This window comes from Tupaia chinensis, unplaced genomic scaffold (genome assembly GCF_000334495.1).
Source record: "Tupaia chinensis unplaced genomic scaffold, TupChi_1.0 Scaffold000023_1, whole genome shotgun sequence".
In the NCBI taxonomy this organism is placed as follows: domain Eukaryota; kingdom Metazoa; phylum Chordata; class Mammalia; order Scandentia; family Tupaiidae; genus Tupaia; species Tupaia belangeri.
The window spans coordinates 3,694,893-3,721,485 of NW_006159453.1; the positions used below are offsets into that span (position 1 = coordinate 3,694,893).

The 26,593-nt window shown below is 38.3% G+C and overlaps 1 protein-coding gene and 1 pseudogene across 1 annotated transcript in view; one reads left to right on the top strand and one right to left on the bottom strand.

The window, feature by feature from the left end:
• LOC102477611 (pre-mRNA-splicing factor CWC22 homolog) overlaps positions 1-11,172 on the top strand; it is a 33,640-nt pseudogene extending 22,468 nt beyond the window's left edge.
• Positions 11,173-21,071: 9,899 nt separating this feature from the next.
• Positions 21,072-26,593, bottom strand: part of ZNF326 (zinc finger protein 326) — a 34,243-nt gene continuing 28,721 nt past the window's right edge. Inside the window, 2 exon segments of the mRNA XM_027770530.1 lie at positions 21,072-22,154; positions 25,099-25,194. Of these exon segments, the coding sequence (XP_027626331.1) occupies positions 21,744-22,154; positions 25,099-25,194 (507 nt within the window). The 3' untranslated portion in view covers positions 21,072-21,743.

A 26,593-nucleotide genomic window follows, 5' to 3' on the forward strand; every position in this document is an offset into this window, starting at 1 on the left:
AAGTATTTGAATAAATTAATAAAAGCATTAAATGTTATGCTAGGTGGCTGAATTCCAAGGTCATTATTCATTTCCCAGTACAAGTAACTGATGAACAATTTAAGCCTGAGAGCCTGACTTATACTAAGGATTCCCGACTTTTAAAATTCTTTAATCATTTAAACCGTCCTCATAACAAAATTAAGTGCACAACCTTTGGAATCAGAGAGAACTAGGCATGAATTTCAGAGCTGCTATTAACTCTGTAGGGCAGGGGAGTTACTTAACCACTCTGGGCCTCAGTTCCCTTATCTGAGTTTGGGTAAGCATTAAATAGCAAGGCAACTAGTGCAATTCATGGCATGTCAATGTTCAACAAATTGAGGCTCTTATTATTGTTATTTACTGCTGTTGTTTTCCTTTGGGTCATAGCATAACATAGTCTCTCTCAAGAGTTCATTCCCATTTCAGGGGTATTCTTGCATCCTTAGCTTCCGTGGCAGATGCTGTTTGAAAACCGACTCAGCAGTCATTCCCAACCCTCTTCTTTCCTTCCCACCCTCCACTATGGGCAGTAAGGGATGACCATGTGGCCCAGTCCTGGCCAAAAAGACATAAGCAGAAATCTGTTGGACAATTCCCAATATTTGCTTTCCCAGTAGCTAAAGCTAGATCTCTCTGGGGCTGTTTTTCCTGCTCTCCTCTTCCTGTCTTCCATGTGGTTCACTGAAGCTGCAACAGTGTCTTGAGGTGATGGGAAAAGGCCAAATTGAGATGTTGACTTCGACAACACTGAGCAGCTGAACAGTAGTCATGTAACTCCAGACTTCTTGTTATGGGAGAGAACTCTATTTGTTTAACCAACATAAGCCAGTCTTTGTTCTTTGCAGCCAAACAAAATAATAACTGATTTTCAACCTTCTAAAGTAGTTTAGGGTGTAAGCGAACATTATAAAAAGATAATAATAGCTCTGTTCTCCAAAGACTCTCCCATCCGTAAAAGTCAAATATCTTAACAAAACTCCACTGAGGAGTCTAACTAATTTAAGAAGGATTCAAATTAAACTAAGAGTCATTCTGAAATAAACTAATCTTGAGAAAAAAGCTATAAGAACCCATTAAGAAAACCTAAGTACTATTTGTTGAGTGTCTACCACCATTCCAGGAGCTGAGGACTCAGTTCTGCGTTAAATTCTGCAGAACAAACTTCATGTTCTCATAGGACTTACATTCTATTGAAGTAGATGTGTGGTAAATGAAATCATTGTGGAGGGACCAGCATATGGCGTAATGGCTATTTCGCTGGACTCTCATGTAGTTGACCACGGTTCGAGTCCTGGAGCCGGTGGCTTAAACTCGCACTGGGAGCATGTGTGTGCATGTGTGCCCAAGATTCCGAGAGAATGGAGAAGGGATTGTGGCATGGCCATGCCCACTGGGGGATGATTTCTCACTTTCTGTCTCTCTGTCTCTCTCTCTCTGGCGAGCACACATGCCCTATGGCAAAAACCTCTCCAAAAAAAGAAAAAAGAAATCGTTGTGGAGAGTGGTGAGTGGTAACAGAGTAATAGGATAAAGAATAACTACATGAGAAGTCCTCTGCAATAGTTGTACTTTAACCTACCCGATAAGAGAATTATTCATGAAAAGGCTTGGGGAAGAGCATTCTGAGCAGAGGAAAAAACAAACACAACAGCTTTGAGACAGAGCAAGTGTGGTGTCCCTGAGGAACAGAAAGGTGTGGACCTGTGGAGTAAAGAATAAGAGAAAGATTGGCAGACAAGGTCAGGAAGACAGGGGCAGGTTCACTCATGGTATTGCTGGCATGTGACCAAATTTAGACTCACGGCAAGTTTTTAGATGTCATGCAAAGGGAGAACTCAATGTCTGGCAGTGGCCACACACAGTATGAAGATATGTGGGACACTCCTTAGTTCATGTAGACAGCTGGTGTAGGGAGATGGGAATTTTACAGGTAACTGAGGAAAGTAAGAAGTGGGTAGGTGAGGACCAAGAACTCACAGCCTGCTGACTGACCCTAATGAAACTTAGGGACACATTTATAACTAGAGGGTAAAGAAAACCATTGAACACTTTTTTTCCCCTCACTCAAAAGTTGCTCCTTTATTGTAGAGTTGCCTCTCTAGGTTCCTGAGAGGCCTTCTGTAGGGAAGAGACCAGCTGAAGAATCATTGCTTGTTAACGATTATACCACCACAGTTGACTCCAGATTTTCTCCTGTGGGGTTTTGGAGTTCAGGAAAAGCTGGAAGCAATAATTTGGGATCTCTGAAAGCCCATGAAGGCTACAGGGGACGTTTCTTATGTGCCATGTGCCTAGAGGCAAACTGTAGGTCTTACATAATTTTGGTTTGTTTGGAAACCAATGTTGTCAGACAGATCTGGGTAAGTAGGTTATTCCTGAATAGTAATTGTCTCTCAACTGTCAGCAAGATTCCTGAAGACGAGAATTGTTTGTTTTGTTTATAACCATATACTTAGCTCTTAGCATCAGTATCTGGCATGCAGTAAGCACCTAATATACATTAGATAAATAACATATTTAAAAAATCATCTAACAGGCTTAGAAACATTAAAGATAGCACAAAACAAAATAGCTATACATTTTTTAATAGCCCTTTTGTTGGAGTACTAGTGGATTATAGATAACTTTTTCATTAAAAAAAAGTTTATTTATTATTACTATTCAATTTGACCAGAGGGAGAGAGAGAAAAAAAAAAAGCTGTCAGGTCAGGGACTCAAACCATGGTCAGCCATGTGGAAGTCCAGCACCTTAACCACTAGCTACCTACCAACCCCTACACATTTATTTTTAAAAGGTCTACAAACTGACTGTAAAACATCTAAGAGAAAAATAACTAACAGTCATCCAACAGCTTGATTTTTTGAGTATCTACTACTATGTGTGAGAAGCTGCAGATAGAAAAAGGAAGACACAGATCTTCCTGGGATCTGGGATGCATAGGCCTGTAGTGGAGAGAGGGGAAAGATACATTTATAGTGTTTTTGTACATGCCCTCATAGCATAAGTGGTAGTGGTAGAGTGGACTAGGGAGTTATTGTAAATACAGGGAGAGGTCAGAAAACCCAAGAAGGCTTCCTAGAACAGCTGAATCTAAGCTGGTTTTGTTTTGGTTTATTTTAGGTTCTCTAGGTTCCTGAGAGGCCTTCTGTAGGGAAGAGACCAGCTGAAGAATCATTGCTTGTTAACGATTATACCACCACAGTTGACTCCAGATTTTCTCCTGTGGGGTTTTGGAGTTCAGGAAAAGCTGGAAGCAATAATTTGGGATCTCTGAAAGCCCATGAAGGCTACAGGGGACGTTTCTTATGTGCCATGTGCCTAGAGGCAAACTGTAGGTCTTACATAATTTTGGTTTGTTTGGAAACCAATGTTGTCAGACAGATCTGGGTAAGTAGGTTATTCCTGAATAGTAATTGTCTCTCAACTGTCAGCAAGATTCCTGAAGACGAGAATTGTTTGTTTTGTTTATAACCATATACTTAGCTCTTAGCATCAGTATCTGGCATGCAGTAAGCACCTAATATACATTAGATAAATAACATATTTAAAAAATCATCTAACAGGCTTAGAAACATTAAAGATAGCACAAAACAAAATAGCTATACATTTTTTAATAGCCCTTTTGTTGGAGTACTAGTGGATTATAGATAACTTTTTCATTAAAAAAAAGTTTATTTATTATTACTATTCAATTTGACCAGAGGGAGAGAGAGAAAAAAAAAAAGCTGTCAGGTCAGGGACTCAAACCATGGTCAGCCATGTGGAAGTCCAGCACCTTAACCACTAGCTACCTACCAACCCCTACACATTTATTTTTAAAAGGTCTACAAACTGACTGTAAAACATCTAAGAGAAAAATAACTAACAGTCATCCAACAGCTTGATTTTTTGAGTATCTACTACTATGTGTGAGAAGCTGCAGATAGAAAAAGGAAGACACAGATCTTCCTGGGATCTGGGATGCAGAGGCCTGTAGTGGAGAGAGGGGAAAGATACATTTATAGTGTTTTTGTACATGCCCTCATAGCATAAGTGGTAGTGGTAGAGTGGACTAGGGAGTTATTGTAAATACAGGGAGAGGTCAGAAAACCCAAGAAGGCTTCCTAGAACAGCTGAATCTAAGCTGGTTTTGTTTTGGTTTATTTTAGGTAAATCCTAATACCTTTAAGCAGAACATTTGGAATTCAAATTCCACACTTAACTTCATCTTCTTTTTTAATATGTCAGAGAGTGTATGTGCTCTTTAGAAAGACAGAGAAGGAGAAACAGAGAAAGCAAAAAAGCACTCCTATGTCATATAGTCACATGGCAATCCTTTCTCCTGTATTTCTTCTTCCTTCCAGGATTTTGGGCAAGCACACATATGTGCCTGGTGTGTTTTCAAACCACCAGGTCCAGGATTTGAACCACCTAGTCGGTCACGTGGCATCCAGCCATCTTAACTACCAATGCCACTGGCTGGCCCCTAACTTCATTTAATATATCTAGACCCATGAGTCTCAACCAGGAGGGATTTCACCTCCCAGGGAACATTTGCAAGGTCTGGAAACATTTTTTGTCACTACAACTAGCTGTATGCACTGAAATCTACTAGGCAGAGGCCCAAGAATGTTCCCAAATCACGTATAACGCACAGGACAGCCTCTCACAACAAATTATTATCCAGTCTAAAATATGCCAATAGTGCCAAGACTGAAAACTCTTGATAAAGAATGAAGGAAAAAATTAGCAAGTACCACACAAATTAAAAATTTAAAAATGAGTCTAGATTTTGCTAATACAACAAATGTGATCAACAGGAATCATTTAATTTGCTACTTCAAGTGTAAGTTAATAAAGCACAAATAATATAACAATTAACTTTTTGTGATGAAGTCTCATGGTCTATACAATTCAAATATTTAATTAGTCATACTCATAAGATTACCTATCGAGCCCAGGGTCTCAGGAAAACATTAACTGACTAGAATTCTAAACTGAACAATGTCACACTTAAATAGAAACTGTGAGGGTGTTTTTTGTTTTGTTTTGTTTTGTCTTTTGTTTTTGCTTTTTTTTCCATAGCTTTTGGCTTCTAGGATGGAAAAGACTTAGCCCTTTCCTTTTGAGTTTAAAACTACATTACATAGTCATATGTTCAGCATCCTTTAGCTGGATACATTCGTTCCCTATAGGAAGTTTATAACTTGTAAAAGGAGTTTTATGCAGAATACAAATTTAGAGTATTACATGACTACCTCTTGAGGATGCTGAGTTGTGCAAACAACATCACTTTATCTGACGTAGTGGCTTTGGATTGGCCTATCCATACATCCCAGGGCTGTCTGGAATTATAGACTAGGGACATCGCTGTCATAGCCCAGCTGCTGCAGAAAGCTACTGGAAAGAAAAGCAGATTTATGAGTATTTTGGTTATACTGAACCAAGGATACAGAAGTCACACAATAGGGAGCCTGGTGGTTCTAAATTGTAGGCATTATGCAAAAAGAAAATGCAGAGCTGGGTGTCAAGGGAGTCCTCCAAGAGCAGTAGGAAATCTTTGTAAAATCTCAAAAGAATAAATTTAACAGTTATTAAAGAATACCACCCTGTAGTTGCAGGCACTGAACTTTTTATCACCAGAAGGGATACAAGGGATTTTCAGAAAAACATCTGTCATTTAACAGTGATAGTGACCTCAGTACTGACAAGCAATTAAATTTCCAGTTGATCAGTGATTTAACCCTTTTGGGGTGACCAAGTTTGGAGCTCTAATATTAGAAGGTTATTAATATTCTTGTCAGTTGTGGACCTTTGATGCCAAAGGAATGAAATTATTGAGAATAACTATGATTAATTCTGTTATATAAGACATTCATGAATCATTTCCCTTCAACTATATCAAACTATCAAGCCATGATTCTGTTCATTTTGTTTGCACCAGAGGCCTGTGTAAGCCTTAAGGAGAAAAGAGTAGATGTAATCTTCAAAACAAGTTATGGAAAATCAAGGTCAAAGTGAATTTGGGGGGAAAAAAAACAGTACTAACTTTATATAAGGATTTTAAAAATAAATATTTTTCTTTTATCTCTAATTAAAAATAAATAAATAAGTAAGTTCTGTTTTTTAGGTAACTGGAAGGAAAAGTAAAACTTAAATGTTGGGAGCCAACTAAGCACCCGACAGTGGTAGGGGTTACTTCAATCATGTAATCTTTCTAACAATCTTGCAAAGAAGGTGACACTTATCTCCATTTTACAGATGAGAAAACTGAGGCAGCTTTCCTTTAGTTGTTTTTCCCGAGACTGACATAACTAGACAATGGTTCAGCTGGAGCAGGGGAAGGAAAATAGTAGGGAAGGAGATCTGTTGAATCCCAAGGCTAATAAGCTGTGTTACACTAGGCTGCCACAAGAAATTACTTTCATTTGCATCAGATAAATGAATACTGAAATTTGGCCAACCCCTTTTTTGGGACCCCTCTCTTCTTGGGAGCTCTGTTTTTCCTTCCCTCTCTTTTAATAAAATCCCTGCTTTGTTAATAGATTTCCTGCTTTGCTATACCTACTCTCTGTGTCCGCGACTCTAATTCTTCCTGAGCGTGGAACAACCTGCATCTCACTGCAAGTGTGGGCCCAATCACCCTGCGTCCCCACTTTCCTGCATCATATTTTGGTGCGTTGGCCAGGAAACATTTAGACACCCATTCTTCACATCAGAATAGTGACATTTACAGACAAAAAGTAAACTGTCAAGGAATTCAAACCATAGGATACTTGTTATTTGGACCGAGTAGAGAGGTCTTTGATTTACTGAATCAACTAGCAACAGAAAATTAGTAGTGTGGCACAGATAAAACATTCTTCCATAATCCGTATCAGAGGACCTCTTCTCCAGAAAACAGGTATTCAGAACAAGAGTGATCAGGACAAAGACTACTTTGATTATGGCAGCTCAGACTATGAATATTCAAGAGGACGTTGTTATGATGACAGCACAGTTGCAAAGTAGGGACGTAGGGACCGAGAAATACATGAATAGATATGGATCAGAAAAAGGTCACCAAAATCTCCATCTCCTGGGAGATGCCCAAAAACACCAGAAACCCAGAGTTCCTCTGCTCAGGATGAACCTACTGCAAAGAAGAAAGATGAGCTGGATCCTCTACTCACCCACACTGGTGAGCATATATTCCTCCTGCAAAGCTGAGGATGAAGCGAGAACAGATTACAGACAAAAAAACACCTTAGAACACCAGAGGATGAGCTCGGAGGCCCTACAGAAGTCAATCAATGGTCTTATCAACAAAGTCAACATTTTTAATGTAAGTATTATCATTCAAGAGCTTCTCCAAGAAAATATAGTTAGAGGAAGAGGCCTACTGTCCAGATGTTTTACACAGAGTGCTTCTCCAATATTCATCCCTGTTTATGTAGCATTACTAGACTCGAACCGCGGTCAGCTACATGGGAGTTCAGCGACATAGCCATTACGCTAATTGCTGGTCCTTATGTAGCATTACTAGCAATTATCAACTCAAAATTTCCACAAATCAGAGAATTAATCCTTAAAACGTTAATTCTTAAATTTTCAAAAAGGACATCAAAGAAATGATAAGCAATTTTGTCTGCTTCAAAATTTGTGGCACATCTTATTAATCAAAATGTGCAAAGCTTCTCAGAATTTTTTTCCCACTATTTCTGGCATTATTACAAATAGTAAAATTTTTTTGGAGAGGTTTTTGCCATAGGGCGCATGTGCTTCTCCTCCTTTCTCCTCTTGGGATCTTGGGCACGCACACACACGTGCGCACCGGCGTGAGTTTAAACCACTGGGTCGGGGGCTTGAACTGCGGTTGACTACTTGGGAGTTCAGCAACAGCCATTATGCTAACTGCTAGTCCCTACAAATACTAATGGCCAGTGCACACAAGTTTTATGCTTAGAGATGCTCACTTTGCTCTTGGAAAGACCAACAGATAGTGCTGAAGTAGCTATTGGTTTTCTCAAGGAATGTGGCCTCCAGTTAACCCAGGTGTCACCAAGAGGAATCAATGCAATATTTGAATGCCTTAGAAACATTCTGCAATGGACTGATAACTAGAATACACAGGGAACTCAAGTGCCTTATATGAAAATAAATGATTAACCCAATTAAAAGATGGGAAAAGGAGCTGAACAAAAATCTAAGGAAGACATATGAACAGTCAAAAAGCATATGAGGAAATGCTCAACATCCCTCATCATAAGGGAGATGCAGATTAAAAACCACAATGAGATACCACCTAATCCCTGGCAAAGTTTAAAAATATAAAAAGTGATAAGCGTGGGCGGGGATATGGTGAAAAGGGAACTCTCCTACACTGTTCGTAGGAATGTAAACTGGTTCAGCCACTGTGGAGAACAATATGGAGGGTCCTCAAAGATCTACAAATAGAACTACCATTTGATCCAGCAATCCCACTCTGGTTATCTATCCAAAGGACAGGAGAATGCTCAGTCAGAAAAGTGCTTGCACATCAATGTTTATTGCAGCATTATTCACGATTGCCAAGACATGGAACCAACCTGAATGTCCACAAACTGGTGAATGGATTGAAAAAGTGTGACATATATACTCTATGGAATACTACTCAGTCATAAAAAATAACAAGACCCTGGCATTAGATAGAAAGTGGTCAGATATGGAAGATCTATTGCTGAAGCAAGTCAGGCTATGAAAGATACTGTACGTATCCACTTAATATATACCGACTATCCGCACTCTATGGTAGAGAGCAAGATATTGGAGGACATAAAAGCAGTGAAAATACTGAACAAGGATAAGACAGTGTGGAATGGGGGATGAAGAGAATAGAGAAAGATAGCAAGAGAACAAATAGAGAAGAATGATATTAGTGGGACACAGATATGTTTATTACCTGTTGATGATGAGGCGTATAGTATTCTCAACTGGATCGGTCTGAGAAGTATTTCATGATGGGTAAAGTCTTTTTACAAGCAAAATGAGAAATAGTGATTGACTGGTTAAAAACAATCAGAATAATAATGATGATGATTAAGGGAAAAAATGAAAAGATATTGAATGCTGAAGTGGGGATTTTAATGTCTCTGTATTGACTGACATGCATAGCATTCCCTTTCGAAAAAGCAATGTAATACACTGAAAGTTGTATGTGATTCAATGTAATATAAAAAAGATTATGATGATAATAAACAAATAAACATTCTGCACGAGTCTGAAATTGACAAGAGAATTCAGTATATGATTGAAGTGATGTTTGCTATGCGGAAGAAAGATTCAAGGACCACCCAATGAACCTAGAGGGATTTGACTTAGTGGAAGATGATCAGTTCACCCATATGCTCCCTTTGGACCCTAATTTTATAGAGAATGAAGAGAATTACAAGCTATTAACAAGGAAATTCTTTTTTCTTTCCTTTTTTTTTGGGGGGGGGAGAGGTTTTTGCTATAGGACGCATGCGCTCGCCAGAGAGAGAGAACGACAGAGAGATAGAAAGCGAGAAATCACTCCCCAGGGGGGCTGGCCACCATGCCAATCCCTTCTCCTCCATTCTCCTCTCGGGCACGCACGCACATGCGCCCGGCGTGAGTTTAAGGCACCAGGTCCGGGACTCGAACCGCGGTCGACTATGTGGGAGTCCAGCGACATAGCCATTGAGCTATGCCCAGCTAACTGCTGGTCACAACAAGGAAATTCTTGATGGAGACAGTGACTCACATACAGACCACGATGCTGGAAGTAGTGAAAAGAGGAGGAAGAGGAAGATGTAGTAAAATTAGCAATTCATGACAAAATTAAAATTAATCTGGTGTCACTTCTACATACAATTTATCTTGCTATTCAGTCAAGTTTAGATTTTGAAGAATGTGCTCACAAACTGCTGAAAATGGAGTTTCACAAAAAGCAAACAAAAGAACTCTGAACATGATACTTGATTGCTGTACTCAACAAAGGACATGTGAGAAATTTTTTGGTTTATTAGCTGGGTGATTTTGCATGCTAAAAAAATACATGGAATTCTTTTAAAGTATATTTAAGAAACAGTATGGTATCATTCATCACTTAGAAACAAATTGAGAAGTGTTGCTAAGATGTTTGCTCATCTTTTACGCTCTGATTCACTTCCATGGAGTGTTCCTGAATGTATAAAACTGAGTGAAGAAACAACTACATCATCTATTAGGATTTTGTCAAAATATTTTTCCAAGAGCTGTGTGAATACATGGGTCTTCCTAAACTTATGCAAGGTTAAAGAATGACCCCATCCAGCCATTCTTTGAAGGATTGTTACCCCAAGATAATCTACTCGATTTGCCATCCACCTCTTTACCTCTATAGGTCTTGGAAGTTTAATGGATGAATTGCGTGAGCATCTCAAAAATATATCAAAGGTCATCGTGGCACAAAACCAGAGGTTGAGCAAAAGAAATTCTCCCCATCCTCTTCTTCAGCATTCTTCTCTTCAGAGTCTGACTCCTCTGAGTCTGATTACAACAGCAGTGATAACATTTTGGAGTCATCCAAAGAGGAGAGCGATTCTTCCTCTAGCAGCAGTCATAGCTCTGCCTCAGCTGAAGATGTAAGAAAGAAAGGACAAGGGAAGACCAGAAGTAGATAAATTGATCAGGAACCAAGAAATGAATAATAGGAAACGAGAAAGAAGATGAGAACAAAGGCACCAAGAAACAAGAAGTAAGAGAGAAAGAAGATCAGAAAAATAAAGATCAAAATTCAAGAAATACAAATTGGAGAAATCCAGTAACAAAATACTCTTCAAACAGAGGTGTTCCTTTCAAACAAAACAGAGGAGAGTTCTGACTGACAAGAGACCAAGCGATGCATATTGGCTTGGAAAATAAGCATCATGATTCTCAAAAGAAGAGGGGAGAGAGGAGAAATTCTATTTTTGAAAAGGAGAAACACAGGTGACCAAAATAAGGACAGTGAAAATATTAGAAGAAAAGATGAATCAAAGTCAGAAGAAAGGAATAGAAAACATTCAGGTTCTAGAAGTGATGAACATAAGTATCAGAATGGTACTGACAGGAGATGGGAAAAACCCAATAGATACTCTGAACAATCCAGAGAATCAAAGAAAAATCAGGATCTACGAAGAGAAAGGTCTTCAGGAGAGCAAAAATAATTCCATAAGTCATGATGGAAACTGGATATGTTGCATATTCATTTGAAACAAATTATTATTTACATTGATTGATAAACTTTATAGAGAATATTTTTAAATTAATTTTATTCATTTATTTTAATTTGACCAGAGAGAAACACAGAGAGGAGAAAAATAAAAAGCAAGCCACCAGGTCCAAGACCCGAACAGCAGAAGTGTCCAGCACCTTAACCACCACACCACCTGCTGGTCCCCCAAGAATTCTTATATAACGTACTAGCTTGTAATTTGTAAATGTTAAAATGTTTTCACTTCAACATGTTTTATAACTGATGCATCTCTAGGACCTCCATGTAAAATTATTTGAAAATTTTCACCAAAAAGGGACGTTAAGTCTTGCTTATATTTTATAAATAAAATGATCAGATGCTCATTGAAAAAAAAAAAAAACGAATACTAAAATTCATCACTTGAAAAGGAGAGCATTAATACAGTAAGTTGATTCGGAAGTCCCCCTAAGCACCCTAACTATATATCCCATTGCTTACTTATAAACAGCAGTTCAGTGTCCCACACTGAAAGGCCTGAATCTTCAGGCAATGCCAATTTAATAAGCCCTGAAACAGTTGTATCATCTTCCTCATTTAAACATGAAATTCCTTTTTCTCTTACCTCCAGGAACAATGTCAATATTTACTTCACTGTAAAGAAAAATGGATCATAAGGAAATACACAAAAACTGTTAACAGTACTATTAACTACCTAGGTGATTAGATCTATAGCAGCCGACAGTGTCTAGAAGACTCCTGCAGGGGTGAGGGGCCCCTGCATGTGTGTTTCAGGCAAATACATATGTACAGCTGGAATTGCTCAATTGAAGGGTATGTACATTTGCTAGATTACTTCCAAATCACCTTCCAAATAAGGGAAACACTATATTTATAGCCATCAAGCATCCGAGAGAGGGCTTGCTTTCCTCATCATCAATGGCTATTTTAAATCTTTGACAATCAATGAAAATCAATGTGAAGATTGGTAAATTGGAGCTATTGACTTAATCTACTCCTTTACTATGTCCAGTAAGTGGACATACTGCTAGTAATAGCCTAATAGGCATTTTCTCCTTTGCCTATAATAGAACCCCTCCTTTTATAGGAGAGAACGTGGCCTTATAAAATAAACTCAATTTCAGTCTTCCTTGCAGCTAAATGTGTTCATATGGCTCTTTTAAACGATGGATTGGGGCCAGAAGATGGTGTGGTGGTTGAGGGTGCTGGATTCTCACATGGCTGACTGTGATTTGGCTCCCACACCTGGCAGCTTGCTTTCTCTTTCTCACGTGCTCTCTCAAGTGATCCCTCTCTGGTCAAATTAAGATAAATAAATAAATGGATAAATAATTTTTAAAAATGGGATTAATGTAGAAAAGTAGGTAGAATTTCTGGTCAAAGTCAGAAGAAAGGAATAGAAAACATTCAGGTTCTAGAAGTGATGAACATAAGTATCAGAATGGTACTGACAGGAGATGGGAAAAACCCAATAGATACTCTGAACAATCCAGAGAATCAAAGAAAAATCAGGATCTACGAAGAGAAAGGTCTTCAGGAGAGCAAAAATAATTCCATAAGTCATGATGGAAACTGGATATGTTGCATATTCATTTGAAACAAATTATTATTTACATTGATTGATAAACTTTATAGAGAATATTTTTAAATTAATTTTATTCATTTATTTTAATTTGACCAGAGAGAAACACAGAGAGGAGAAAAATAAAAAGCAAGCCACCAGGTCCAAGACCCGAACAGCAGAAGTGTCCAGCACCTTAACCACCACACCACCTGCTGGTCCCCCAAGAATTCTTATATAACGTACTAGCTTGTAATTTGTAAATGTTAAAATGTTTTCACTTCAACATGTTTTATAACTGATGCATCTCTAGGACCTCCATGTAAAATTATTTGAAAATTTTCACCAAAAAGGGACGTTAAGTCTTGCTTATATTTTATAAATAACATGATCAGATGCTCATTGAAAAAAAAAAAAACGAATACTAAAATTCATCACTTGAAAAGGAGAGCATTAATACAGTAAGTTGATTCGGAAGTCCCCCTAAGCACCCTAACTATATATCCCATTGCTTACTTATAAACAGCAGTTCAGTGTCCCACACTGAAAGGCCTGAATCTTCAGGCAATGCCAATTTAACAAGCCCTGAAACAGTTGTATCATCTTCCTCATTTAAACATGAAATTCCTTTTTCTCTTACCTCCAGGAACAATGTCAATATTTACTTCACTGTAAAGAAAAATGGATCATAAGGAAATACACAAAAACTGTTAACAGTACTATTAACTACCTAGGTGATTAGATCTATAGCAGCCGACAGTGTCTAGAAGACTCCTGCAGGGGTGAGGGGCCCCTGCATGTGTGTTTCAGGCAAATACATATGTACAGCTGGAATTGCTCAATTGAAGGGTATGTACATTTGCTAGATTACTTCCAAATCACCTTCCAAATAAGGGAAACACTATATTTATAGCCATCAAGCATCCGAGAGAGGGCTTGCTTTCCTCATCATCAATGGCTATTTTAAATCTTTGACAATCAATGAAAATCAATGTGAAGATTGGTAAATTGGAGCTATTGACTTAATCTACTCCTTTACTATGTCCAGTAAGTGGACATACTGCTAGTAATAGCCTAATAGGCATTTTCTCCTTTGCCTATAATAGAACCCCTCCTTTTATAGGAGAGAACGTGGCCTTATAAAATAAACTCAATTTCAGTCTTCCTTGCAGCTAAATGTGTTCATATGGCTCTTTTAAACGATGGATTGGGGCCAGAAGATGGTGTGGTGGTTGAGGGTGCTGGATTCTCACATGGCTGACTGTGATTTGGCTCCCACACCTGGCAGCTTGCTTTCTCTTTCTCACGTGCTCTCTCAAGTGATCCCTCTCTGGTCAAATTAAGATAAATAAATAAATGGATAAATAATTTTTAAAAATGGGATTAATGTAGAAAAGTAGGTAGAATTTCTGGCTACTATTTTTTTTTGGAGAGATTTTTTTTCACTGTAGGGCGCGTGCGCTCGCCAGACAGACAGAGACAGAGACAGAAAGCGAGAAATCACCCCCCAGGGGGGATGGTCACGCCGCAAACCCTTCTCCTCCATTCTCCTCTCGGGATCTTGGGCACGCACGCACACGCACCTGGCGTGAGTTTTAAGCCACCGGGTCCGGGACACGAACCGTGGTCGACTACGTGGGAGTCCAGCAACATAGCCATTACGCTAACTGCTGGTTCCCGGCTACTATTTTTTTTTTAAGGTTTTTGCCAAAGGGTGTGTGCCCTCATCAGAGAGAGACAATGAGATGGGAAGTGAGAAACTACCCCCATGGAAATGGCCATGCTACAATTCCTTCTCCTCCTAAGATTCTGTGTGCACGTGCATGCACTCCAAGCCGCCAGGTCTGGGACCAAACTACTGCTGGCCATGTGGGTCCACCATCTTGACCACTATACCACCTGCTGGCCCCAATAAATCTAATCCTAAATCACCTGAGAGTAATTATCTATCTTCATTTTACAAAGAAATGTTGATTTTGCATGCTTATATTATGTAGGTACTGAACTGGTAACTATTCCTTAGAGAGGAGTGTGACTTTCTCTTCTTGCCTCCACTGGCTGAAATATAGACAGAATGGTGGTAGATAAGAGGCATTATCTTGGCCAAGCAACAAGATAATGGGAACCTTAATCAGATATCTTGAAGGGCACCAGCGCTGCTTTGTCCACTTAAAACATTTATATGAAAGATACTTCAATCTTTGGTAAGCCACTGCTATTTTTAACTTTGTCTCACAGCCAATCCTAATCTTAAATGACTACAGTAATTTAGAATTCATCTGAAAATAATTGGCACATATTTTTTACACAGAGAAGCATAAAACTTTCAGACATTTTACCTTTCATTAAAAATGTATTTTATTTGTAATACTTCAGATTTTTGTCACAAGTGGGATTTTTAGATTAGAACTTCAATGGCCAATGCTAGTCCATATTTAAAAAGTCAGTTTTTCAAATGTTGAGCTATTAAGCAAAACTACCTTTTATCTAAGATTTTCACTTCTGGATGTACTGTCTCCATAATCACACTGCCTGAAATGACTCTATTGCCTTTTCCTAATATGTCTGTTCCCTAAAGTTATTATTGCATATCCAAAAAATATTGTTGTCTTTATGTCCTGACTTGAACATGGATGTTTGTTGAGGCTTTCTGGTGACCTCCTTAGACTGATTTAAAGGTTTACTTCTATTCCTAGATTGACAAAATTTAAATTTGGAATAAATGTTAAATTTTAGGAAATGTTTTTTTCGAGCACCTATCAAGATTGTTTAATTTTTCCCATCTTTTTTTTTTTTTTGGAGGTTTTTGCTATAGGGCGCGTGCACTCACCAGAAAGACAAGACAGAAAGTGAGAAATCACCCCCCACCACCACCACAAAGGGGATGGCCATGCCGCAATCCCTTGTACTCCATTCTCCTCTTGGGATCTCGGGCTTGCACACACACGTGCCTGGTGTGAATTTAAGCCACCGGGTCTGGGGCTCAAACCACAGTCGACTACATGGGAATCCAGTGACACAGCCATTACGCCAATTGCTGGTCCTGCCCCATCTATTGTTTTTTTTTTTTTTTTAAGCAACACTAATAGATTTAATGGACTGAGTTACAGTTCATTCTCTGAATAAACCCTTCCTTGCCATGACACATTCCTTTGGATTTAATTGCTAATTTTTTTTTTCAATGATTATGTCTGTTACCGAGTGAGACTGACCTGAAGTTCTCTTGACAGTTTTCTGGAACATGGGTTATGCTAGCCTCAAGAGACAAACTTGAAGTGTTTCAAGGTCTTGTACAACCAGAATAACTTAAATAAAATAGGAGTTCTCAAAATTTCCTTACTTTCTATTTCCTTAAAAGCTTATTTATTTCTTCCATGAGCAAAAGACCAACAGGGTCTTGATCCACCCTCAGTCAGCCCCCAATGATGGGCACACGTGTACCCGGCATACTCACAGAGGTATGCAGAAAAACTCAGAACCTTCCCATGTGGGTCAGTCTCAAAGAGCATCATATTTCAACATAGGGCCACCTTCTGGCCCTTATTTCCTTTCAAATACTGGGTCATCAGGAAAGTCATGATTTTTAATTTTTTAGAGAGTTATTTTTGCTATGGGGCACATGTACTCATCATTCCCTGGAGATGGCCACGCCACAATCCCTTCTCCTCCATTCTCTCGGAATTTTGGGCACACACACACACACCACTAGCATGAGTTTGAAGCCGCCAGGTCCAGGACTCAAACTGCAGTCAACTATGTGGAAGTCCAGGGACGTAACCATTACACCTACTGGTCTCTACATTTTTGTACAGAAGAACAGAAAAATAGGTAATGACTTTCCCCATGACCTACAAGGGCAGTGTTTTTCTTTACATCTGATTAGACTTGTTCTGCACTAACTGGTGTATTACTATCCACCTGTTTCTAGCTTTATTACATTGTGATGACAGTATGGAGCCTGAATGATTTCTTTTTAATATATATAGCTTTTGCTCTAGGCTACGTGCACTTATCAAGAAGAAAGAATGAAAGTGAGATGTTACCTCCTCCCCCTGGGGACTAGCTATGCTGCAATCAATCCTCTTCTCCTCTCAGAATTTTGGATACACACGCACACGTGTCCAGTATTATTTTCCAATCTGTCAGGTCTGGGACTTGCGCTTGCTCAGTCATATGGGGTCCAGCCACCTTTACCACTATGCCACCTGCCTGGACCATAGCCTATAAAACTTCTACTTAACAAAATGTATTATGTGTAGCTTGCATCACGGTCATTTTTTCAAAGTATCTGAAAAAAACTCTATTAAATTTTGTGTACTATATGTTTCAAAATGTTTTCTCAATTTTATTTTAGTTTTTAGTATGAACTGCATATAAGATTATTTACTCCTGCATCTTCTCAATTGTTTCTTCCTTATATATTCCCTTTTCCTTTCCTACTTGGCGAGACTTGACTTTCCATTCAAGGATCTTCTTGGGGTCTCTGTCCAGTTCCAATCTAGTGATAACCACCTTGCTGGGTGAATCCCCACATGGACAGTTGTGCCTTTGGCCTTTATCTGCTGCACCCGTTCAGTATAGATGACGTATTTCTTCCTGTGAACTTGGACCACTTTGCCAATTTGCTGACCTTTATAGTGTCCTTGCACAACCTGAACTTCAGCGTCCTTTTGGATGGGCATAGATCGCACATTGTACTTCTGCCTCAGCTCTTCCAAAAGGGGGGAAGACACAATCTTCCTGTGGATGTTGGAAGGTGCACTGAATTGCCCTTTACAGTTCTTGCTTTGGTCACAAACGATTAAACTTCATTTTGGCTGCAACTGCTCTGGCTATAAAATGCAAAATGTTTCCTCAAATTTTGAACTCTGTACTGGATACTGTCTGAGAGAGCTATGTTCAAATTCTCAAATGTGATGCAAATTTGTCAGTTTTTCTGTTTATTCGGCAGTTTTTCTTGGCATAATTTGATGTTACTTAAGGCACAGGATGTGTACATTTTGATTTCTTGCATTTGCTAAAATTGCTAAAAAGTCCTTTTTGTACCCTCACTCTTGGTTAATAGCTTGACTCAAGATAGAATTCAAAATTCAAAATAATTTTACCTCTGGAAAAAAATATTCACGAGGTAAATTACACACAGACACATGAAACATTTATTCAGGCACTTAAGTCAGCTCTAATGGCCTATAACCTCAGTTGTAGAGGTACAAAAGGAACCATATTAGCATTATCTGAATCACATTTATAAAAAGTGTATGTCTGTGTGAAAAACTGAGTCTAGCAAAATTAAGAGTGGAAATGAGACTACTTAATAAGCTATTTCAGTAGTCTAGGAAAGAAATAATGATGAACTGAACTAGTACCTTGATAGCAAGGGAGGTGGCAGAGTAAGTAGATAAATTTTGGAAGCAGAACAAATGTTCTGACAGCCTAATAGTAGGAAGTGATTAAAAAATGAGTATGGGGAACCAGCAGTTAGCGTAATGGCTATGTCGCTGGATTCCCACGTAGTCGACTGTGGTTCGCGTCCCGGACCCGGTGGCTTAGAACTCACGCCGGACGTGTGTGCGTGCATGCCCAAGATCCCGAGAGGAGAATGGAGAAGGGACTGCAGCGTGACCATCCCCCCTGGGGGGTGATTTCTCGCTTTCTGTCTCTATGTCTCTGTCTGTCTGGCGAGCGCACGCGCCCTATAGCAAAAACCTCTCAAAAAAAAAAAAAAGGGTATGATAGTCCCTAGGCATCTGGTGTAAATGACTGTATAGGCTATAAATACACTTTCTTTGCTTCTTAGAACACTGTATCTCTTGGGACCAGCAGGTAGCATGATGATTAAGGCACTGGACACTCCCACATGGCCAACCATGGTTCAAGTTCCGGAACTGGTGGCTTGCTTTCTCACTTTCCTTCTCTCTCTGGTCAAATTAAAATAAATGAATAAATAAAATTAAATAATTGCAAAAAAAAAAAAAAAAACTGTAATTCACTTTTTAATAAATAGAAGAACCAAGTAATACTTGGAAAGTGGAAGTTAAAAAGTTATTAAAGTTCTTAAATAAATCCATATTACAAAAACAAAAGAAATTTAAACATTTTAAGTAACACAAAAAATAATCTGCCTATAAACAAAACTGTTTACGTAAAAATGATCCAGTAGGGGGGCCGGTAGGTGGGGTGGTAGTTAAGAGCATTGGACTCCCACAAGGCTGACAGCAGTTCAAGTCCCGGACCTGGTGGCTTCCTTTCTCATGTTCCCTCTCTCTCTGTCCCTCTCTGGTCAAAATTAAAATAAATAAATAAATAAAGTTAAATAAAATAGTAATTCCTTTTATGAAAATAAAAAATAAAATTGACTCAGGAGGGAATAAGTTTAAATTGCTGAATTAAGCACAACAAAATACACTTTATTAATACCGTGCAAATAATCTGGTCTATATCACACTTTCCACAAAAATGACTACTTACATACTCTTTCCTGTATCTCCTTCTAAAATATTTACTTAGACACTGTTAATAGAATTTGTGTTATAGGAGGGACCCAACAGATAGCATAATGGCTATGTCACTGGACTCCAACACAGTTGACTGTGGTTCAAGTCCCGGAACCGGTGGCTTAAACTCATGCTGGGAGCATGTGCGTGTGTGCCCAAGATCCCAAGAGGAGAATGGAGAAGGGACTGTGGCATGGCCATCCCCCCTGGGGGGGGATTTCTCGCTTTCTGTCTCTGTCTCTTTGTGTCTTTCTGGTGAGGGCACACGACCTGCAGCAAAAACCTCTCCAAAAAAAAAAAAAGGGGGAACCAGCAGTTAGCGTAATGGCTATGTCGCTGGACTCCCACGTAGTCTACCGCGGTTCGTGTCCCGGACCCGGTGGCTTAAAACTCACGCCAGGCGCGTGTGCGTGCCCGCCCAAGATCCCAAGAGGAGAATGGAGGAGAAGGGATTGTGGCGTGACCATCCCTCCTGGGGGGTGATTTCTCGCTTTCTGTCTCTATGTCTCTGTCCGTCTGGCGAGCACACGTGTCCTACAGTGAAAATCTCTCCAAAAAAAAAAAAGAAAAAGAAAAAAAAAAAAAGAATTTGTGTTGTACAGAATTCTACATCTTAATCAGATCAACAGTAACATTCTTTCTTAAAAATATACTCTTTAGCACCATAAGAACCAACTACTAATCACAACTCAAAGGAATCTATTATACTCTATTATACTTACCTTATCCCTTCCACAAATATTTTTAAATAAAGGAGATACAAGTACTAATATCCTTAAAATTTGAACTTCTGAGCAAAAAGCCTATCTGAAACCTGCTAATACTGACTTGTACATAAGATCCAAATTTTTCTAGTCTTTAACTAATCTCACATATCTGGGTCTATGTCTCTTCAATTAGATATAAATGCCAATTAGATTTTCCGCTTAAAGACAAGCAAATCTAGTTCACCAAAAACACCATAATGACCTTGAAAATTGTTTTAAGTCTTATTTTATGCAAAAAGAAAAGTTATCTGTGAAATTCCTTAAGTGCCCAGACACTCATCCACTTAATCTCTTATTACTTAGTGTACCTATATATCCATTTGACACTTCAAAATATTGAGAGGCTGATTTCATTGCAACAGAATTCCCTCTCAAAAGAGGCCACAGTAAAGACTCAAAGACAGAACAGTACTGTTCTATATGACACAGATGGTCATTTAAAAATAAATGACTTAATAAAATAGATCATCCACTAATTTCATGTTTCTTTTTTTTGTATATGCAGGCATATAAGACATAGTAAAACTAAAAAAAGGAAATATTTGAAAGAAAAATTCTTTTGTTTTTTTTAATTTGCCAGGGAGCATGTACACTCAGCAAAGAGAAAGAAAGAGAGGGAAAGTGAGAAAACATCCCCAAATGGGGATGGCCACATCCTAATCCCTTCTCCTCCATTCTCCTCTAAGGATCTTGGGCACACACGTACATGTGCCCAGCATGTTTTTCAAGCTGCTGGATACTGGACTCAAACCATGTAGTTGGGCATGTGGGATCCAGCAGCCTTAACTACTCTCCACTGGGTACCCCAAAATAATTATTTTTAAAAGTTGTTCTGCTTCTTCGTTCTTCAGCTAAAACAAAAATGATGAAATCATTAACATAAGTATGGAGAACTTATTTGCATTCAAATCTGTTTTCAGCAAGATCTGACACAGACACAGAGATAAGGAACAAATTAAAGCAAGTATAAACAAGGCAAATTACAGACTGACCTCTAATTGAGACGTGTTAAAAAAAATTGTAGACATACTTCTAAAAAAGGAGAAATTTTTTTTTAAAAAGTCTTCTTAGTCATCTTGAAATACTTAAGCCAAACTCATACATTAAGGCAAAGTTTGATTTTTAAAATATTTAACTGGTGAGTTCTTTCATTGACATTGCTAATCCAGCGAGAAAGTTTTTGTAAAAAACATTTTATTGCTACAAAGGGAAACATGGTCACGAAAAGCTTTAAGCGTATCTCAACGCAAATTACTATTCAATGTCCAATGCAGTAAAAAAATACACATAGCACAAAATACTTGCCCAATTTACCTCTTGTAGGGTAAGTATTCAAAAAATTAATACACACTTTAATATTCACTCCCAAGAGCAGCATTTAAGTTCAAAATCATTAGAATAGATATACTAATAATACACATCTGTTATCCTTAACACCAATAAAGTAATAAAAATTAAGCTTAAAAATTATACAAACAATTTATTGGACCTAAGTTTGGTGGCTATAAAAACTAAACTAAAATAGTCTTACCTTCATTTTATTAAACAAATGCCAAACATTTAGAAATTATATAAAACAAATTTTAATGTGTGGAATGCATGCAACATGGGTGTTAATTCATATTTTAAACTATTAAAATTCTTATCTTTTTCCATATTAGGAAAGAAATTTAAAGTTCCTTTTAAATCTAATACCTTATATTTAATTTTCTTTAGATTGCTCAACAGGAAAGTCAACAGGCTCTTCCTTTGTTTCTTCTTCATCTACTTTACCAGCTTCTTCTACGTCCCCTGTCCCTTCAATATCCCCTCCTCCCTCTACTTCCCCTGATCCTTCTCCCTCCTCCGCTCTCTCTGACTCCCCCACTCCCTCTACCTCTCCGGCTCCCTCTACTTCCCCCCCTTCCTCATTGTCCCCCTCTCCCTCTACTCCTCCACCATCTCCTCCTTCCTCCACTTCCTTCACTTCTTCAGCTTCCTCTACTTCTCCTACTTCCTCTACTTCTTCCTCTTCCTCTTCTTCAATAGCTTCATCAATTTTATCTTCATCCTCTTCATCTCCTTCTCCTTGCTGATCCTGAGAAGGATCTTGAATTTCAAAAGGATTTTCACCCTAAAAACACGAGAAATGGCTTTTAAAATTAATACATTATTTTTCACATCAGTGAAATTTTTATTTGTTGTATTATGCAAAATACTTACTATTTGAAACTTTAACGTATGACAAATCCAATAAATATTTGCTGAGTACCTACTTCATATCAATGTGGTATACAATTTACTGAAGTCATTATCCTCCATGAACTGGAATAATCAAAGGCCACATTTTCTTCTTAACTGCATTTCTAAACCCATATATATGACAATGACAAATACGTGGTTTGGGGAGAAACAAAACAGATGATGCAAATATTTATATTCCATGATGTTTCCAAGGAACATACCTGAGCTAACCACAGGTAGCAAAGTGCTGGGAAGTCATGGAAGAACAAGTAAGTAAGGCATTTTAGATATCAGCACTGTGTGTTGAAAAGTGTGATCCCAAGTGATTAGGGTGATGAGATAGCTGGAGAACTAAGACAAACTAAACTAATCATCTCGGCAGGGACAAAGGTTTCAAAAGTTATTTTTTCAGACTAAGAGCACTTGAAAATGAAAGTCTTAAGCTAGGACCATCACTAACAATGAGCAGATGTTGTGAAGAATGACAATAGGAAATAAACAAAGAGGAAACTTGAACAAAGGGAACTCATAGAGTAACACAATGCCAGAGCTTCTTGTATTGGATTTTAACATGTATATGAATGAACTGGGGTCTTGTTTTTTTATTTATTTGTTTGTTTGTTTTAGGTTTTTGCCATAGAGTGTATACATTGTGAGGAGGGGATAAGAAATCATCACCCCAGTGGGGCTGGTCATGCTGCAATCCCGTCTCTTCAATTCTCCTCTTGGGACTTTGGGCACATATACACACACACCCATAGTGAGGTTTTCAAGCCACTAGGTCTGGGCTCAAACTATGGTCGATCATGTGGGAGTCCGGTGCCTTAACCACTACACCACCTGCTGACCCCAGGGACCTTGTTAAATGAGGACTCTTTTTTTCTTTTCAGGCCTGAGTATGGCCTGATGTTGTAGCCTGTAATGAGCTTCCAGGTGATGTCAATATTGCTGATCCACAGGCACTGGATAACCAGGATCCAGAGTTCACCTCAGTTCATGTATTCTCCACAATATGCAGACTAACAAGATGCTCTCATCAGGGATGGCTACCATCCTGAGGTAACCTGATGTAGCTTGAAAACACTATAGAAATTCTGATTGTATTTCCCCCTTGTTAAAAATTACTTTCATACATCAGAGAAAAGTTCTCAAAAGTTCATGGCAAAGCAAGGGTAAAAATCTAATTTTTCCTTATTTAGTTCTGATGTTCTTGCTCTTTGATGCCATGCCTCCCATAAAATGGATTTTAACTTAAGACTGCATTTTCTATTTTTTTCTTTTTAATTACAGTGTCGTGTTATGTCCCATTCTCCTGCCTCAGTATCCCTATTCACTAGAATTACAGGCACATGCCACTGCATCTGGCCTTAGGTTGAACCAGAAATTGAACCCAGGCCTCAAATGTGGTCCCAGCCTAAAGAGCACAGTGTCTTAGCAGTACACACCAATGTCGCCGAGCCTGACCTTTTAAAGGGATGTCCAGAATGTAGTAAACAGACCCAACCACCTTGGCTTAAGCAGCTGGATACCACTAGGTAAGACTAGGACACGTGGTAGGCTCTTGTTCAGTTCCCAGACCAACATGAACAGGTCAGGCATGGTAACACATGCCTGTAATCTTAGCCAAGTGGGAGGCTGGGGCAGGAGGTCTGTGACATGGCAAGACTCTGTCAAAAATACCTCTCTCCTCTCTCATTAAAAAAATGAAAAGAAAAATGAAGTAAACAGTGACAAATTTGATTAACAAATCAGAAATAGGTCCTAAAGCACAAGCCAAAAGAATTAAGATTATTCAGCATGGAAGTCATTTGGCTGAGGAATAATTTAATGGCCATTAAATATTTATCAGTCTTCTTCGCAGACTAGCTGTTAATCACTACAATAGCCCAAATAAAAAAACTCTTTTAATCAATATATTACTTGATGTAAATAACAGACTTCTGTTAAGTCTTTAACACACAGCTCTCTTAGTGTATGATATAAAATTATTATGAAACTCAAAAACTCACCTCTAAAATTCATTTTTCATTTCCAAAATAATAGTAAATTCTTATTCATACAATATGCATTCATAATAAATATTTGGCAAAGAAGGATTTAAGCAATAATTTATAGCAAAAACCCTGAGAAATAAAAGCCAAAGGTATCCAACTGTTTACCTCTGACTTTCCTAACATTAGGGGCAAACCGCCTATCTTCTGGACTCCTGATTCCTGATTCCACGAGGAAGCCTTTCTAGTGAAACAGATCTGACCTCCTGCTTCCTTTCTACCTTCTATCCAAGGAAGAGGAATAACTTATCCAATAGAATGCTTGGAAGAAAAAATTGGGCATGCACAACTCAGTCCCTTCTAGGTCCCCTCTTTTGGATCTTTCTAGTAACAAAAAGGGCACATTCTAGTCTTTTCTATAATACTCGTAATACAGCTGAGTCAGTACCAAAAGTCAAGGAGAGGTAAGGCTATTTACTTTAAGAATGAAATATTACGACAGAAAGTAACAGTAACTACATCTCTAAGACATATTCTACTAGTGGACCTTTTTATTTTAATAAAAAATAAAGCTGACACATTTTAATTTTCTACCCAATTCTTGACCCATCTCTCAAGTGATTCAAAGCTAGAAAGGGGATAAAAGATGAATCACTTACTGCTCTCCTCCCTCCCAATCCCCACTACTAGGAAAAAATATGTTATTCTTATACGCAAGATGCTAAGTAAAATTCTTCCTACTATGTTGTACTATATTTAAATATCAAGAAAGGTTACTGTATCACCATTTAATTATTGCAATACTTTAGTATTATCTAAAAAGCTTTTGCCTTAAAATCTTACCTTAACAAAACGTTCATATCGTGCCTTTACTATTGGATTATTTAAAATGCTTGTAGCAGTCAAGACGCTCTCTCTTTTTATTTGTTCCTTATAAGCCTATGAAAACAGAACACATTGAAGGTACTTGAAAACTATGCCATGAAAAATTTCTACAATTAAAGCAGCATTTTATATTCATATCCTTACATTTACTTTTTTTTTTTTTTTTTGAGACATTTTTGCTATAGGGCACGTGTGCTCACCAGAAAAAGAGAGAGAAAGAGAATACAAGAAACCACCCCCTGGGGGGGGGGATGGCCACACTGCAATCCCTTCTCCTCCATTCTCCTCTCGGGATCTTGGGCACACAGGCACATGTGCCCACTTTGAGTTTAAGCCACTGCAGTTTGGGACTCAAAACTGCTGTCAACTACATGGGAGTCCAGAGACATAGCCATTATGCCAACTGCTGGTCCCAAATTTATTTATTTCCTGGCAAATTAAGCTATAGTAACAACAGCTACTATGACCATAATCTAAACCATCAATGGATTAAAATGATAAATATTCAATAAATTAATCAGCTTCAATAAGAAAATACTCAGTCCTCAATACCGCAATGCCAAATCTAACAGACAGCTGCTTCCCTCCTTTCCACTCTACATCCACCACTCCAACTCCCAACTGTTAACTTTCATGCTATTGAAAAATAAATACTGTGAGTAATAAGTCTTCCTCTGGGCTGTAGTAATCAGAAGGCTATTACACAGAAGAGGAAAGGGAGCATTTTGGAATGTCTAGCTTCCAAAAAAAGCTGTCAAGGGAACATTTAAAGAAGAAAAAGGACAAAGATTAAGACTACATGTGCTCGGGGACCAGCAGGTGGCGTGGTGGTTAAGGCGCTGGACACTCCCACATGGCCAACCAGGGTTCGAATCCTGAATCTGGTGGCTTGCTTTCTCACTTCCTCTCTCTCTCACTCTCACCCTCTGTCTCTCTCTGGTCAAACTAAAAAAAAAAAAAGAATGAATAGATAAAATAAATAATTATAAAAAAAGAAAAGACTACATGTGCTCAAAGTGCCTAAAGTAGTCTAAGTTAAATGAGATTTACTTCAAAACAAAATATGATCTTAAGACTCAGGTATGTTCTATTTAAAACTTAAGGCTTTATTTAATATTTGGATGTTTACATTTGCTTTTCAAATGAACTATCTAATAACATAAACACATGTGCTGTTTTAAGTAAATTTAACTTAGTAAAACTAGCCAATATAAAAGCAGAAGTATGCTCATGAAAAAGAAAACAATAACTTTCTCAGAGATTACCTGATTCAAAAAAATGTAACAATAGATGGTATGGGCAATCCTAGTTTTTACATTTATTTTTCCCAACCACCAGAAAGATGTATCAGCTATAATCAAATTTCACTTAATTTTTGTATTCTTTTGTTTTCGTTTTTTCATTTGCTAAGAGGGCATGTGAGCTCCCTGAGTAGAGAGGGAGGGGGAGGGGG